General features: G+C 41.6%; 2 protein-coding genes across 2 annotated transcripts; one reads left to right on the top strand and one right to left on the bottom strand.

The window, feature by feature from the left end:
- On the bottom strand, positions 1–2,419 carry tex26 (testis expressed 26). The gene is made up of 7 exons (XM_084558306.1): positions 1,927–2,419; positions 1,649–1,733; positions 1,394–1,556; positions 1,133–1,289; positions 840–1,019; positions 595–756; positions 1–491 (listed from the first exon to the last, which is right to left on the bottom strand). The coding sequence occupies exons 1-7, from the start codon at positions 1,937–1,939 to the stop codon at positions 358–360; spliced, it is 894 nt and encodes a 297-aa protein (XP_084414432.1). The 5' UTR covers positions 1,940–2,419; the 3' UTR covers positions 1–357.
- A 913-nt stretch (positions 2,420–3,332) lies between these two features.
- Positions 3,333–6,226, top strand: LOC311498723 (high mobility group protein B1-like). Its single transcript, XM_084559434.1, has 5 exons — positions 3,333–3,531; positions 4,574–4,729; positions 4,822–4,967; positions 5,079–5,253; positions 5,337–6,226. Exons 1-5 carry the CDS (start codon positions 3,508–3,510, stop codon positions 5,469–5,471), a joined length of 636 nt encoding a protein of 211 aa, XP_084415560.1. The 5' UTR covers positions 3,333–3,507; the 3' UTR covers positions 5,472–6,226.
- Positions 6,227–15,380: the final 9,154 nt, after the last annotated feature.

Here is a 15,380-nt window from a genome sequence, read left to right as displayed (position 1 = left end):
GGAGATGTGGCATTATTCAGAATGCAAAACTGCTGATGATTATACGATGTGTAGAAAGAAATCTTGATATCAGCGTAGCAGGTTTTTATATTAATCAAGCTCTAAACAGACTGAGTACTTTAAGCAAAATATGTGGTGATGAAACATGACATCAGACAAATATCTTTACATCTGGTGCAGATGTTTAATTATCACGACACACAAGTTACACACAATTGCAAACAAATACTGCCAGACACTGCGCATAAGGCTATTTAGTTTTGTATGATTTATTTTATTTTAACTCATGAAACGTTAAAAATGAATACGTAAAAACACTACCATGCGTAACCAAACCACTAATATAAGCAGTAAGGTTCAGAGAGGTCCTGGCCAGCTTGATATCCACTCTGGTGAGCTGGAATTACGCCCGACTTCTGGAAGTTTGTTCACATTCTTCCCATTTTTTGCACAAGCATCCTTGCTAAGAACTGTTTTTACGTTCTCTTTTTCTGCAAAGCAAGAATGAAAAAAAAAACAAACATGAGTCACCTCTAAATCAGTAAAGCGTTGAAATGCTGGTAAAATTGTTCAAAGACAAAAGTCGATGATGACCTTTCTCAGGTAAGATACCGTGTAACTGCTGCAGCTCCTGAGGCAGCAGAGACTTAATCAGAGATGTGACATTACTGACTCTCTTTCCACAAAACTGGTCATAGGTTGTCAGATCCGATCCTTTCTGCTGGGTATGAACATGCCTCTTTACGACAGTTGGAACTGAAACACATGGAGCATGATCAGCCAGTAGACATCACTGAAGATGGTGTTTAAATTAGTCTTTAGTGTTTTTTAGACTGTACCTATACCACAGGAGGTCACATTCAGATCCGTGGTGTAGTGGGAGAGATTTTCCTGCAGTTCAGGTTTTTGCTTTAGCTGGCGATAATTGGCCCTCATCTCCGTGTTGTTGGAAAGTGGTATGTGGCGCCTGTTGTGCAGACGTGCAAGCCGTCTTTCTGCTTTATTGAAGTCATCACATCCTGACAAAAAAGTTTAGGAATGAAAGGAGAACAAGCTGAAGATGTAATCTGGACATGCCAGCATGCCTTTCTGCTTTCATGCACGCAAGACTGACTCAACACGCATGTGGTACCTTGAGGCATACCCATGAAGTTACACGCGTAGGTAGAGCAGTACTGCGCTGTCAAGGCCTTACGGATCTCCCCCTCAGAAGTAGGACTTTTCCACGGGAACGCAACATAGTCAGAACTTCGTGCAGCATCCCGAGGCTGTCTCCACATCATGAATGACTTGAGAAAAATAGCTTGATTTAAAGGTCACGGTGCACTGGGAGAGGTCAAGCATGGCATTCGGATAAATGTAAAAGTGAGGCTAACACAGCCTCAATACCAACCTGGCTTGGATGTGGATTGTTTCTCCTCTGTCCTGAGGCTGTTGCTGTGCGAATGCATTCAGGTTTACAGACCGGCTTCCAGCAAAACTCCTTCTTGTATACAGTTGAACCAAAACTTCCAGACCGGGAGTAGGAGTCTATAAATGTTGTTGACACTGGGCGTCTACATAATGCATCAACACAGACGAAGAATTACACACGCACGAGTGGAAAAAAAACATGCTTGCCACTTCAAAATGTTGACCTTGAACTCACAGCAGAAACTCTGCAGCAGAGTTTGGCTGGTAGATAAACTGTTTTCTGTGAGATGTTTCATATGGATCCCACCACGGTTTGCCCTCTACAAAACAGGGTTCAAATTTTGATATGGTAAAAAAAGGTAAAAGGAAGATTTACAAAATCACAAAATGTACAATAGTGGCTATACATTAATAGTGGCAATACTATATTTACTAAAAATAGAGTTTAATATAGCTTTAACCTAGCTTATTTAGTGAAATTATACAACATGATAATGCTTGGTTTAACATTACCTTTAGCTGCCATTGGTGACCACTGTTTTGTTTTGGCACCTTGTGTTATCGTTGTTTTCACTGTCCCGAAATCCTTTCCATGTCCAGATGAAAGTTCCCTTCACGGCTGGCTCGCTGAAAAGGCTGGACACTCAGATTGAGTTTAACAGTTAGAAAGCCTTTCTTTCAGGTATAAGCTTTATGTGTACAGAGGCAGAGCTGATCCCAGCAGCATGTTTCCAGGCGCTGTGGTTATGGAGACCTACAACATTTGAATCGCTGCACTGAGCTGCTCAGCGGGGGAGATGCTGCATTAAAAATGTAGCATTGCCACAGATGTTTTATTTATGTCGGTTACTGATGATGGTGGGCAGCATGTATGTACATTTATTCAAGTACTGTTCTTCAATCCAGCAACAGTTTTTTTGTCACTTTTTACGGCACTGCATTTACAGTGAATGACTTTTGTTTTCTTTTGCAGATAAATATGTTGCCCAACATGTACTCAACTTATTAAAGGTTGCACTGTATGTAGTTTAAATTCTTGCATGCAATTTTCTTCTTTATTACAAGAAACTCTTTGACTTTATTGCAATTCAATATTTTCCAAATATATACTGTAATTTTTTTTTTTATAACTTACCTGTCCAGGGTGTACCCCGCCTCTCGCCCAATGACAGCTGGGATAGGCGACCCTTCACAGGACAAGCGGTTACAGAAGATGAATTAATTAATTCTTTTTTTATAATTACAACCTGCAATCTGCAGAATAAAATCCTCCAGATTATTATTTGACATCTTCTTAAATTGTTTTTATCCCATAACATATTTAATACTGTAATTTTAATATATAGTGTCTTGGTAAATGTTATTAGGTTTTTGCTCGTCCCATTTGGCTACAATCAGTTGATTTGATTGTATTTCATTTATTTATTTTCTATGCTTAGAGTAGGTTAATTTCCTTTATTTTATTTTTTTATTTTAGTTGTTTCTTTAAGTTGTGTGAAGGGAAACTAAGAATTTCATTGCTCAGTGTAACCTTTGCTGTGTATATGACAATAAACTTCTTGAATCTTGAATTTAATTATAAACCTGTTAAAATAAATAAAATAATAAATAATAATAATAATAATAATAATAAATAGCTTCACATTGGCCAGCTACAGTATTAAAATGCTGCTTACATATTAATACATAAATAGTAATACAGTAGTATGATGCTGTATAGAAGGACTACAAAGCATTGCATTACATTACAATGCATTTTAAATAGTTTGTTGATAATACTACTTTTATTTAAGTGTACAATGAGTAATTTCACACTGTAACAGGCTTTCACTAATATGCATTTTCCTCTTTGCTTGACTGCCATTCAAGTTTAGCGCCATCTCACCGTCGTGTTTTGAACCAACCGTACAACAAGCAGGGCCGAGACAGCGAGTGTCCAATAAGATACTCCAAGGAGTTGGCGGCAGCCAATGTCCGACAGCCGGAGCCCAACACACGGGATAAACACAGACGGATCCTCAGCAGATAGACCTCGCACCGCACTGACTGACGGTGCTCTTTTTCCCCCATTGTTTGAAACACCCAACCGCAAAAATGGCTTCATACAGCGCAAGAGGGGTAAGCATTAGAAACATTATCTTATTAATAAAGCTGCTAGTGCGTACCTCCCATGAATGAAACAGTGGGCTGGGATGTGTTTTGAACAGTATACATCACCTTTGTACACGTTTAGTTGCAGGACTGAGCTGGATAAGATGCTAACTCACTGTCACGCTCCTATTGTTTAACGCTGCTAACTTGTTTTTCGCAGACGCAAATAGTGAGCACAGTAAAAAGTTAGATACACGTCAAAGGATGCCGGATTTAACGGCTACGCTGATGCTAACGTAACGTCCGTTTATGGGTTACCAGCCAACAGCGGCGAGCTAACTGATGTAGCCTGCTATGCTAGCATGATAACGGTTGTTCTTGCTACGAAGAAGGCTAAAGCTAGCAGGTAGCTGAACGTAAATACCTCCTGACTGGTGCTGAGGCAGACGTATGGGGTGATGCAGGCGGAGCATCCGTCTCCTACTTCGCTGCCACTTTAGCTGAAACTTAAATAATCTGAATTTCTCCCGACAGGCCGCGGGAGGTTAGACATGAAGCCGGCCTTTGTTAGCAACCAAATCAGCCATTTTAATAATCGTCTCGTGGGATGAGCATTGCTAGCTTAAAAGCTAACAAGCGAGAGGACACAAAGCGAGAGCGCAGCCATAATGGCTAACAGCTAGCGAACAATCAAAGGAAGCTAATGTTAATTTATTCATCTGCAACCCCGAAGCCGGCTAGCTGCGTGTTACATTATAATACGACACACTGTACTGTTTTCACTAGCCCCCTATTATATTATAAAAGATAAATGTAGCTAGTAAACTAACATGTATTTGATTTTATTGTAATAAAAGCATCATGTTGGCCTCTTTATACAATGGATCATCAGTCACCCCCAGACACCCTCCTCCCACCACACGATTTAAACAATAGATGGAACTGACAAAGCAAGAGGCAGACATTTGAGTTGGGGGGGATATTTCGGTTTTTATTTTTCCCCCACCTCTGCCTCTGCGTGAGTAGATATATTTCATTCAAAGCATGTTTTTCTTTCCTTCCTATTTAGAGGGTGAAGATGGTGAAGGATCCAAAGAAGCCACGGGGCAAAATGTCCTCGTATGCTTACTTTGTGCAAACATGCAGAGAGGAGCATAAGAAGAAGCACCCTGAAGCTAGTGTCAACTTTTCAGAGTTTTCCAAGAAATGCTCTGAGCGATGGAAGGTAAAATACATTATTATAAATATCTGATATTTTTTTTTTTATTATTATTATATTCTCTGAATGCATTATTTTCTTTTTTTTTTTCCTCAAAGACAATGTCACCAAAAGAGAAGGGCAAATTTGAAGATATGGCCAAACTAGACAAAGTGCGCTATGAGAGAGAAATGAAGAATTACATCCCTCCCAAGGGACAGAAGAAGAAGCGATTTAAGGACCCCAATGCTCCCAAGAGACCACCGTATGTGCCTTAAGTAATATTTCAGCAAGCAATAAGATGTTTTTTTATTTCTGGCTGTAAATGCATTATGATGGTCTAAATGCCTACACATTTTCCCCCCTCTTCCCACAGGTCTGCATTTTTCCTGTTCTGTGCAGACTTCCGCTCCAAGGTAAAAGGTGAGCATCCTGGACTTACCATCGGCGACACGGCAAAGAAGTTGGGAGAGATGTGGAACAGCTCATCTGCAGAAGACAAGCAGCCCTATGAGAAGAAGGCTGCCAAGTTGAAGGAGAAATATGACAAGGTAAGTAGCCACCATGTAATCAAAGCTTTTGAACCTTTACACGGTTTCTGCATAACACTAAAAAAAAAAAATGCCTTCTGCAGGATATTGTTGCTTACCGCACAAAGGGCAAAGTTGATTCCGCACCAGCTGCTGCGGCTGATGATGATGACGAGGAGGAGGAGGAAGACGAGGGAGAGGAGGAGGATGATGACGATGAGGACGACGACGACGAGTAGATCTCACAGGGATGAGACCTGCAGTTTTGTTTATGCCATAATAATCCTAATATACTCAATTCACCATCTTGAAACGGAAGTCAGATTGAACAAGAACATGTGTATATTTAATGTTTTTAAGATGTACAGTGTTATTCTCCTTTTTTTTGTAAAGTTAACTCTACATATCTTGAGTTTGAAATTTTCTAGTGGTAGTTCTTTATCCCTGCCATATTATGTAACTATTTAGGAGGACTACAAATCAGTATGGAAAGTAACTAGTCTTTAGGTGTTTGCAACTCAAAAATGAGATTTCTGAATTGGTAGTGTATTTTTGTTTGTTCTGAAAAATATTTTTTTATGTGCCGTCCCGATGTCTTTTTATTGTTCTTTGAATACCACTCTAATATCAAATGCAGCTGTCGACATTCAAGAATGTCTTCAATAAAGGTCGTTTTTTTTTTTTTTAAGATGTCGTGTTTCTTCCTTTATCTTGTTTTTTATTTTTATTTTTTTTAGATCCATATCTATGAAAACATTCAGTAAAAGATAATAAATCCGAACCTCGCCAGGTTTATTCCCCAATATCTTCTTGAAAAGAGTAATTTTTCTGACGATACAATAGTATGAGCAAGCTAAATCCAGAAGGTGGCGCCACGACGAGGTACTTTCTAGTGAGCTATAGTTAACGTGTTATGCCCAAACAGGGTTTACAGAAACTATTGTGTCAGTGAGCCGTTGGCCAGATGTGAGATTCCTACAGATCTTTGCAAACACAAAATATTGTCGTCTGTCCCGTGCTCTACAAATAAAATTCTCTTCCTATCATTTACCCAGAGTAAGTTGTCAGAAATTAATCACATTTTGCAAAATGAATAGACCTAAAGTAGTAAATCAGTGAGCTATAAATCATGAATTGGGCTTTAAGCTCACCTTCTACACATAAGAGTATTTTCTCCTTATGGAATGTTTCTGAATCTTATTGTGCAGACATAATTTGACATAAGGCTCTACTCTGTTACATTGTGCATCTACTTTGCTCTCACCAAAAGAAAAAGCCCTTTTGTACACGCTCTTCCCCCTTGGGTCGAGGCAGGGACCTTTGGTGATCCCTTGCTGGGATAGAGTTCCCTGTTCTCTGTAACTGGAGACAGTCTCACAGTCGTGGTGGCCCCACAGTCACTTAAAGGGGGTTCACATGTCCGTTTATCGGTCTTTTCTCGGCAGCGCTGGCCTTAGCTGTGCCAATAACGGTGCTCTTTTCAGAAGTGTTTGCAAATATAAATGCTCTCCTTTCAGTACACATAAACAGCCTCTGCGATCTTGCATGTAGCTAACGCTTAATTGATAATATGGTATCCCTCCTCCTTTGTATAACAGTTACATTATGTGCTGTAGTTACAGTAATTAAGTAAACCATAAATTAAATTTTGAAGGCTGAAGAAAATAATAATTAAACCAATTCATTAGTTCAATTTGCTCTAAGAAACCACTGGGTTTTAGTACACCAAAAATCTAAATCCAATTTCAACAACCCGTGCTACACTATCATGTCCGCTCTCTTTTGAAACCTGTGATTCAGAGGGGAGTTTCTTTTTTTCTTCTTCTTCTTCTGTCTTTTCTCTCCTTTTACTCGCTGAATGAAAGCCTAGCAGCCCCCTGAATGAATCCCCCATCTGACAAGCAACAAGAAAGCCTCCCTCTAGGCTACCTTACCGCAGGCAACTGTTCAAAGAGTCCATTTCATGTCTACACTGAGTAACCTCCACAGCAAACACCACGGAGAGAATACAGAACAGGCTGATTCAGCAAAACACAGACTCTGGCCGAGGTTTCTGAAGAAGAAGCTAGTGGGTGGGCTAATTAATTGAAAGCTTGTGGGACCTTGTGTTTTCTTTTGATGCGTGCATCTAACAACTGCAAACTTTTAATCTGCTTCATTTTTGGATTTTTTTTTCTTTTTTTTCTCAACTGCAGATTTGCATAGTGTGATGTCAAAGGGGCGTGTCAATCAGGATTACAAGCTGAGAAGATTGAGTAATCACTATGGATACAGCTTTTATAGTTTTCCATTTGTTGGCCTTGAAACACTGTGCAGCTTCAAGGACTTGCTTTTTCTTAGGATCTTATTCTCTTACATGGTTATGACCAAGGACAAAGCACACTGGAGGTAAACTTTAAAATGGACTCTACTGGACAAAGGAGGAAATATCCAATTATATTGTTGCATTTTGTGGTAAGTAGGCTTCAAATGCCGAGATAACAACTTTTTGAATATTAGTCTTTATATAGTACAATCACAAGGTCAATCATTTAAATGCTTCAAATGCTGTTGTGTCAAAAGGAATCTGCACTTTTCTTTCTCTTTCCTCAGGTGTTTAATGTTGCATCCTCTCATGAAGCTTCATCTGGAAATAAAGGGGATGTGAGTAGCGACAGGGAGCTTTCAGATATTGTTTCGGGGCAGCATACGTTCACCTCCTGGTATTATACATCTGCTGATACTGTGCTGAAGCATGGCACAGTCAGCTTACACTCTCACAACAGATGGCGATCACAGATGGCTTTCTCCAAAACCGTTTATTCATTTCAAGTGAAAGAAGACACAGTTCCAGGTTAGTTATCTCTCCTACTGTAAGCGCACACACATAACTGGGCTTTTTGGAAGTACTAATATACAACTTAACTTCCAGTTCGTAGGGTGGATAAGATCATTTTATTTTTTTGTCAATGCAGTTTTCTTTGCACTCTGTAATTATGCATCATCCACTGTGTTGACAGGAACAGTTGTGGGAAAGCTGGAAGCACAGTTTGAGGGTCTCACGCCTATCACATACTCAGTTCAGGAGGATGACGGAGAGAACCTGTTCCTCCTCAACCCCATCTCAGGGGAGTTCCTTTTATCCCGCGGCCTCGACTTCGAAGCACAAAGATTCTACATTCTCACAGTGGAGGCGCAGCAGGGGGATTCGCAGGTATCCAGTGTCAGGGTTTACTTCAACGTGCTGGACACCAACGACAACCCCCCTGCTTTCGGCCAGGACGCCTTTTACGCGTCGCTGCCGGAGGACACACACGCCGGCGCCTGCTTCCTGTCACTGAATGTGTCTGACAGAGATGATGGTAAGGCATCTGGAATATGACATTTAGTAAGTGTTAGGGAAATGTCAGTGTTGCAGCAGTCACTGTAAAAAATAAAATATATATATATATATATATATAAAAAATAAATGCAAATAAGTAAAAGTATAAATAAATTTAAATAATAAATCAATAAATGAATTTAAAAAAAGAGTATAATGAAGACTTATAAAACAACTGCTCCACTGTGGACTGAGAATACATACAAGTTTGAGAACTACCCCCTCTAGTGGCTGTGGTTGAATAACAGGCCTTACAACTTTACATGAATATAACTGGTTATAATTTATTAAAAAATAAAGCACAAATACATTTACAGATTTATAAAATTAAAAATAGGGAATCTTTAGTCGAATACATATTTTTAAAGAAGTCCTACTGGTAGTAGTTTCAAAGCTGTAGTTGCCACTCGCGTAGGCAGCGTGCATAAAAATTTTTTTTCACTCCATTCCCCCCTTTTTCATATTAGAGCTGCTCCTCCAGCAGGGGATTTAGAGGTCTAAGCAATTAATCCACAACCATCCATGCTTATCACAGTTCAACTGAGGCTAATTAAATGCTATTGGCATTTGATATGCTGCAGTACCAGAAAAGCACGTATGATTATGCAAATATTACATTTTTGGCTAGTCAAATCCAAACACACACACTTTTTTTAAAACGTTTTCATTTAATTATAACTTTCTAGAGAAGAAATTGAGGTCTGCAAAGACAAAACAGAACTTTTTTATGCTATTAATGAATGCCTGATTACAGCTCTTTTATGGAAATCATGTCTTACAATCAGTGCGTTATCTGGCTCCTTGACTTATACAAAAAGTCAAATTAGTAAAAAAAAAAAAGAAAAGAAGAGTGGTTTGTTTTGTATGATAATTGTCACGGTTAGGGAGGTGAACCCAAGTGCAAGCTCAGTAGGTAGAGTGGTAACTGGTTTACAGTTTATTTCTCTACACTAGAGGCTCTGGGGGCTGAGGCAGGAAGTGGAAGCTGATACCTGGGGTAAGGCTTAGTCTGGGACAGGTAGGAGGGAACCAGAGGAAGAGTTATGGGTTTGAAGTTGAGTTGAGCAGGGCAGGAAGCCAAGCAGAGAAGGGTCCTGAGATTTGGGAGCTGAGCGTTGAAGTGAGCTTATCTGACAAGGAAATCTGAAGAAGACTGAGGCATCCGAGGAAAAAAGGAACAGAGAAGAAGGAGAGAGGAGAAAGAGGAGAAGAACACTTATACACACAACCATGAATAAAAAGTGAGATGATCTGTGCTAGATGTCTTTCTTCCCCTTCATCATGAGGCCATTCCATCATTTGTTAATCACTCATGTGTCATGTCTTCCCCTCTGCCAGGTGAGAACAGAGAGCTGCGACTGAAAGTAGTCAGTGACGATGAAGAGGGAGTGTTCTTCATACACCCAGCTGGTAGTTTATGCCTGAACACGGAGTTAGACAGAGAGAGACAGTCCTCCTACAATCTAACAGTGACTGCCAATGACTGCGCCCAGCCCGTGGCGTTGCAGTTCACCAGCACAGCGCATGTTATCGTAGTCGTTGAAGATGTCAATGACAACGCTCCTTTGTTTGTCTCAGAAAGACGTGTTAGTGTACCTGAGGACGCAGCGCTCCATTCTGTTGTAATGACTGTATTAGCCGAGGATGAAGACACTGGACCCAATGGGGAGGTTTTGTATTATTTAGACAACACATCTGGTGGAATATTCAGCATCGATAACACAAGTGGGGAAATATACCTGGAGAAGATGTTAGACAGAGAAGAGATTGACATCTTGAGTATTACCGTAAGAGCCACGGATAGAGGCTCAACCAAGATGGCTACCACAGTGAACGTAACGGTGCACGTGGAGGATGCAAACGACCACGACCCTGAGCTGTCACAAAGCAACTACAGCTTAACAGTCAGAGAGGACATCTCCAGGGGAACAAGCCTGTTTCGGGTTCAGGCACGCGATCAAGACACTGGGTCAAATGGGCAAGTGAGATACACGCTGAGCCAGACGAGTCCGTTTGTGGTGGACAGAGTTCGAGGCGTAGTCGCTGTCATGGATCAGCTGGACAGAGAGACGGACTCAAACTACACCTTGACCGTAACCGCTGTGGATCAAGGGAGCACACCCAGATCTGCCACTGCTACAATCAGCATCACAGTGTTGGACGTCAATGACTTTGCGCCAAGGTTTTCTCCAGAAACACTGGTCATGCATGTCAAGGAGAATGAGGAGGATCTGAGTCGGCTGACACATCAGGTGCTGCAGGTTCTCACTAAACAAAGAGTTCACTGAAAGGCGTTATAGTGTTAATCTTGTCTTTATTTTTATTCATCAGGTCTCAGCTTTGGATGAAGATTTAGGTGTCAACAGTCAGCTTAATTATTTTATACAGAAAGGAAATGAGGATGATTTGTTCTCCATCACTCCCAGTGGCACGTTTCAAATTTCACAGAGCCTGGACAGGGAGAAGGAATCGCTGCATATCGTCACCATCACTGCTGTTGATTCAGGTAATTTAGATCAAAGCAGAACTGAAAGGCACTTTATTTCGTAAATAAATAATAATGAGTGTAATTTGGTCATTTGAAGGACTGCCACCGTTAACAGGCACTCTGACCGTACACGTCATAGTGGATGATGTCAATGATAATCAGCCAGAGTTTACGGAGGAAGTCTACAACACCATAGTGTACGAGGACAGTCCTGTAGGCACAGTGTTTGCCATGATATCTGCGTCTGACATGGATGAGGGCGTTAACGGGGAAATAAGGTAAAATGACAACATTATGAACACTGGTAGGTGAAGTGAATAACATCTTGTGACAATACAATGTTCTGCTGTGAAACTTTTGGTCCTGGGATTCTTGAGGATGTTACTTAGACGTGTAGCACCCACCTAGACCAGACCAGGCACTCCCACCCCATAGCAATGACACTCCTTGATGGCAGCAGCCATCCCCAGCAGGAGCACGCACACAAAAATGGTTTGGGAACAACAAAAAAAAACAAGAAGAACAGCACAAGGTGTTGACCTGGCCTCCAAATTCACTAGACCCCAAAGTGATCAAGTTTCTATGCGATGATCCACAGAGGCCCCTCCTCTTAAACCATAGGACCCAAAGGTCCCCACTAACAACATTCTGTTGCCAGACACCACAGGAAGGCCAATGTCCATTCTCTGAAAAGTCACAATTGTTGGAGGCACAAGGGAGACCTACACAATATCAGGAAGGTGGTCATAATATTAAGCCTGGTCATGTATCTTCAGTTTCTTACACAATAGTCTACTGAATCTGCTGGCTGCCCTGCATTAGAGCAACTTTCGGGTTGCTGCTTTATATACAGTATATGCACTTGTTTTATATTTTATTGCATTTCCCTTTAGGTATTTCATGGAAAACCTCGATGTACCTTTTGCTATTGAGGAAACATCCGGAGAACTGTTCACAACCAATTTCCTGGACAGGGAGTCAGTAGCCATTTACAGGTTGACGGTTATCTGCAGTGACAAGGATCCTACTCTGCCTCTGTCGAGCTCTGTGCTTGTGACTGTACTTATAGAAGACGTCAACGACCACTGGCCCCAGTTTATGAACGGCCCCTATGTGGCCTATGTGCCCACTGAGTTGGCTCCAGGTGAGATATAAGAACTTCTCTTAACATGCAAACTACCTATTATTATCTTTTTTATAGGGTGAGTTTTGTTTTTTTATAGGTGCAGTTCTTTGTGCAGTAAGAGCAACAGACGGAGACACTGAGATGAATGCAGAGCTACATTACTCACTATATGGACAGAGTTCAGACCTGTTTTCCATCAATCCATACAGCGGCACTGTATTCACTTCAAACACCCTCCGAAGAATGGAAGATATTATTGTCAACGTGCATGTGGAAGATGCTGGGGAAAACCCCAAATTTGACACAACTACTGTCAGTATCAGGTTTCAAAACGTCTCTGACTTCCCAGAGATGGATGTGGACGTTCTGAGTTATTCCCTTTCTGAGGATGAACCAGTGGGAACACTAGTGGCAGTGGTCTTTGCGGCGAGCGGCAGAGCTGAACCCGTCTCTTTTTATGTCGCGTCTGGAAACTTTGAAGACGTGTTTCATGTGGGGCAATTAAGTGGAGCGCTGATGGTGGAGAACCCCTTGGATTATGAAAACAGAAAGGAGTTTTCATTGTTGATAGAAGCCAGGGACTCGGGCTCGCCTCCCTTCTCATCATTTGCTGAAATTCACATCAACATCACTGATGTTAACGATAATTCCCCACATTTCACTCAGGCTGAGTACAGGTGTGAGGTTTTTGAGAATTCCCCACCGTCCTGGGTTTGCGATGTTCTCGCTGTTGATGCAGATTCCGGCCATTACGGCACGGTGCAGTACAACATCACAGACGGGAACACTCATAACTTTTTCACAATTGACCCTGAAAACGGTTTACTGAGCACAACTGCAAGTTTGGATAGAGAGAGTATTCCTGAATTCAATTTAACAGTTGAAGCTACGGAGCTAGACAACCCTCTTCATAAAGACAGCGCAACCGTTATCGTCAGTGTTTTAGACAGAAATGACAATGCACCTCGTTTTTCAGAAATTCTTCTCACAGAGGTGCCGGAAGACGCCCCTGTTGGACACACAATCATACAAGTCACCTCAACGGATGATGACACTGATGCTAATGCAGTAATTAATTACTCCATAATCGAGCAAAGTGATGATATGCCTTTTAAAATTGACTTCACCATGGGCTACATCACTGTTGAAAAGCATCTGGACAGGGAGGCGCAGGATAACTACATCCTGAAAGTGAATGCAAATGATTCAGCATGGAGCATAAGCACAGATGTCACTATAATCATTTTAGACGTCAATGATAACACGCCAGTATTTTCTGATCGTGTCTATAGCGTTGTGCTCCCTGAAACAAATGATGAAGAGGTGTTTGTTTTGCAGGTTCTTGCTACAGATGCAGACTTTGGGCAAAACAGTGAAATTTTCTACGTTATTGAACCTCAAAACGAGGAGTTTTGGGTGAATGCTTCCTCTGGTGAAATCCATACAAAGCAGCCCCTGATGCTGCATAATTCAGCTTTTGAAATCTATCAATTTACAGTTATTGCTTCTGATTGTGGCAAAGTTCCACTCTATAGTAATGCCAGCATCACAGTGAGATTAGAACAACCGAACCACTACGCACCGGTGTTTTTGCCTTCCCAGCCTCTCATTGCTATCCCTTATCACCTTGCTGTGGGAGCGGAGGTGGTTCAATTTACAGCAATAGATCTGGACGTCAATAGCAGTGCTAATATTGAGTATGCATTGAATGGGGGTAATGCATCTGGTCTCTTTTCGATTCAAACCGACAGTGGGAAAGTAATCCTAAATCAAACTTTAGCGGAGCGTGAAAATCTGTTGCTCGCTTTACTAGTCGTAGCCAAAGATCAGGGCTTCCCGTCTTTAACGTCACAGACTCAAATCGCTTTTGAAGTTACCGGGAGAAATCTATTTTCTCCGAGTTTTAGCGAACCGGATGTTACTTTCTCTGTACCCGAGGACTTGCCCGTAGGATCAGTAATTGGGAAAGTTCAAGCTGAAGACAGGGATTACGGTCCCAATGGTGCGATTATGTACTGCATTACCCCGGAAAATCGATATCTACCATTGTCTGTAGGAGAAGGCTCTGGGCTGCTAACGCTGATCAGAGAGCTGGACTTTGAAACAGAATCTGTTTATCACCTCCAAATCATAGCCAAAGATGGTGGCTGGGTCTCCAAAAGTGGAATATTAAACGTTACAGTAATAGTTATGGATGTGAATGACAATCCTCCCGTCTTTTCGTTGTCAGAGTACACCGCTTCAGTGCCCGAAAACTCGGAAATCGGAACAAACGTTTTAGCCGTGAAGGCTGCTGATATTGACTCAGGAGCAAACGCGCAAATATCCTACTCTCTAATTGCTGGATATGTGGATAAATTTGCAATTGATTCTAGAAATGGCACCATCACCACCTTGGAGGTCTTTGATTACGAGCGAGAGCAAGTGTTTGATTTAACGATCAAAGCTTCAAACACTGGCGGACATACTTTATTTAGTTTAGCACATGTCGTCATTCAAATCTCAGACGTCAATGAGTTCACACCCACATTCAGGACAAAAGAATTTAACTTATCAGTGTTTAAAAATGTGCCTGTTGGAAGTGTGATTGGAAAAGTGACAGCTGTAGATCATGACCAAGGCTCTGAAGGGCGGGTGTTTTACTTGATGTTTGGACAGGATAAAAGTTTGGGCTTCGACGTTGACTTGCTTTCTGGAGAAATATATACCACCGGCAGTTTGAGGAAACGAGGCAACAGCCACGTTGTTTTAAAGGTTTTGGCCAAGAATGCCGGTGTTATCACTGGCATGGACGTAGATGAGGCTTTAGTCCACATCAGTGTGATCGACACAAACGATGCACCCATGTTCACCTCTGAACACTACGTGGCAGACGTAGCAGAAGACAGCCCAGCTGGGACATCCGTGCTAACCGTTAGCGCTGTGGATCAGGACTCCATCTTGGACTGGAATCGCTTCTTCTACAGCGTTGAAAATGGAAACACAAACTCCTCCTTCTCTGTTGATCCCTCCAGTGGTGTTATTTCGGTAAACTTCCCACTTGACAGAGAAGTCTGGCCTGTTTATAATTTGACTGTGACGGCTACTGATAATGGCTCTCCACCAGCTACCGGGACCGCTATTGTCGTTGTGACTGTTGCTGATGTCAACGATAACGCCCCCAAACTCACGTC

Source organism: Chelon labrosus, assembly GCF_963514085.1.
Source record: "Chelon labrosus genome assembly, chromosome: 13".
NCBI lineage: Eukaryota > Metazoa > Chordata > Actinopteri > Mugiliformes > Mugilidae > Chelon > Chelon labrosus.
Note: the sequence above shows the minus strand (reverse complement) of the source record. Positions and strands in the feature narration are given on the sequence as shown.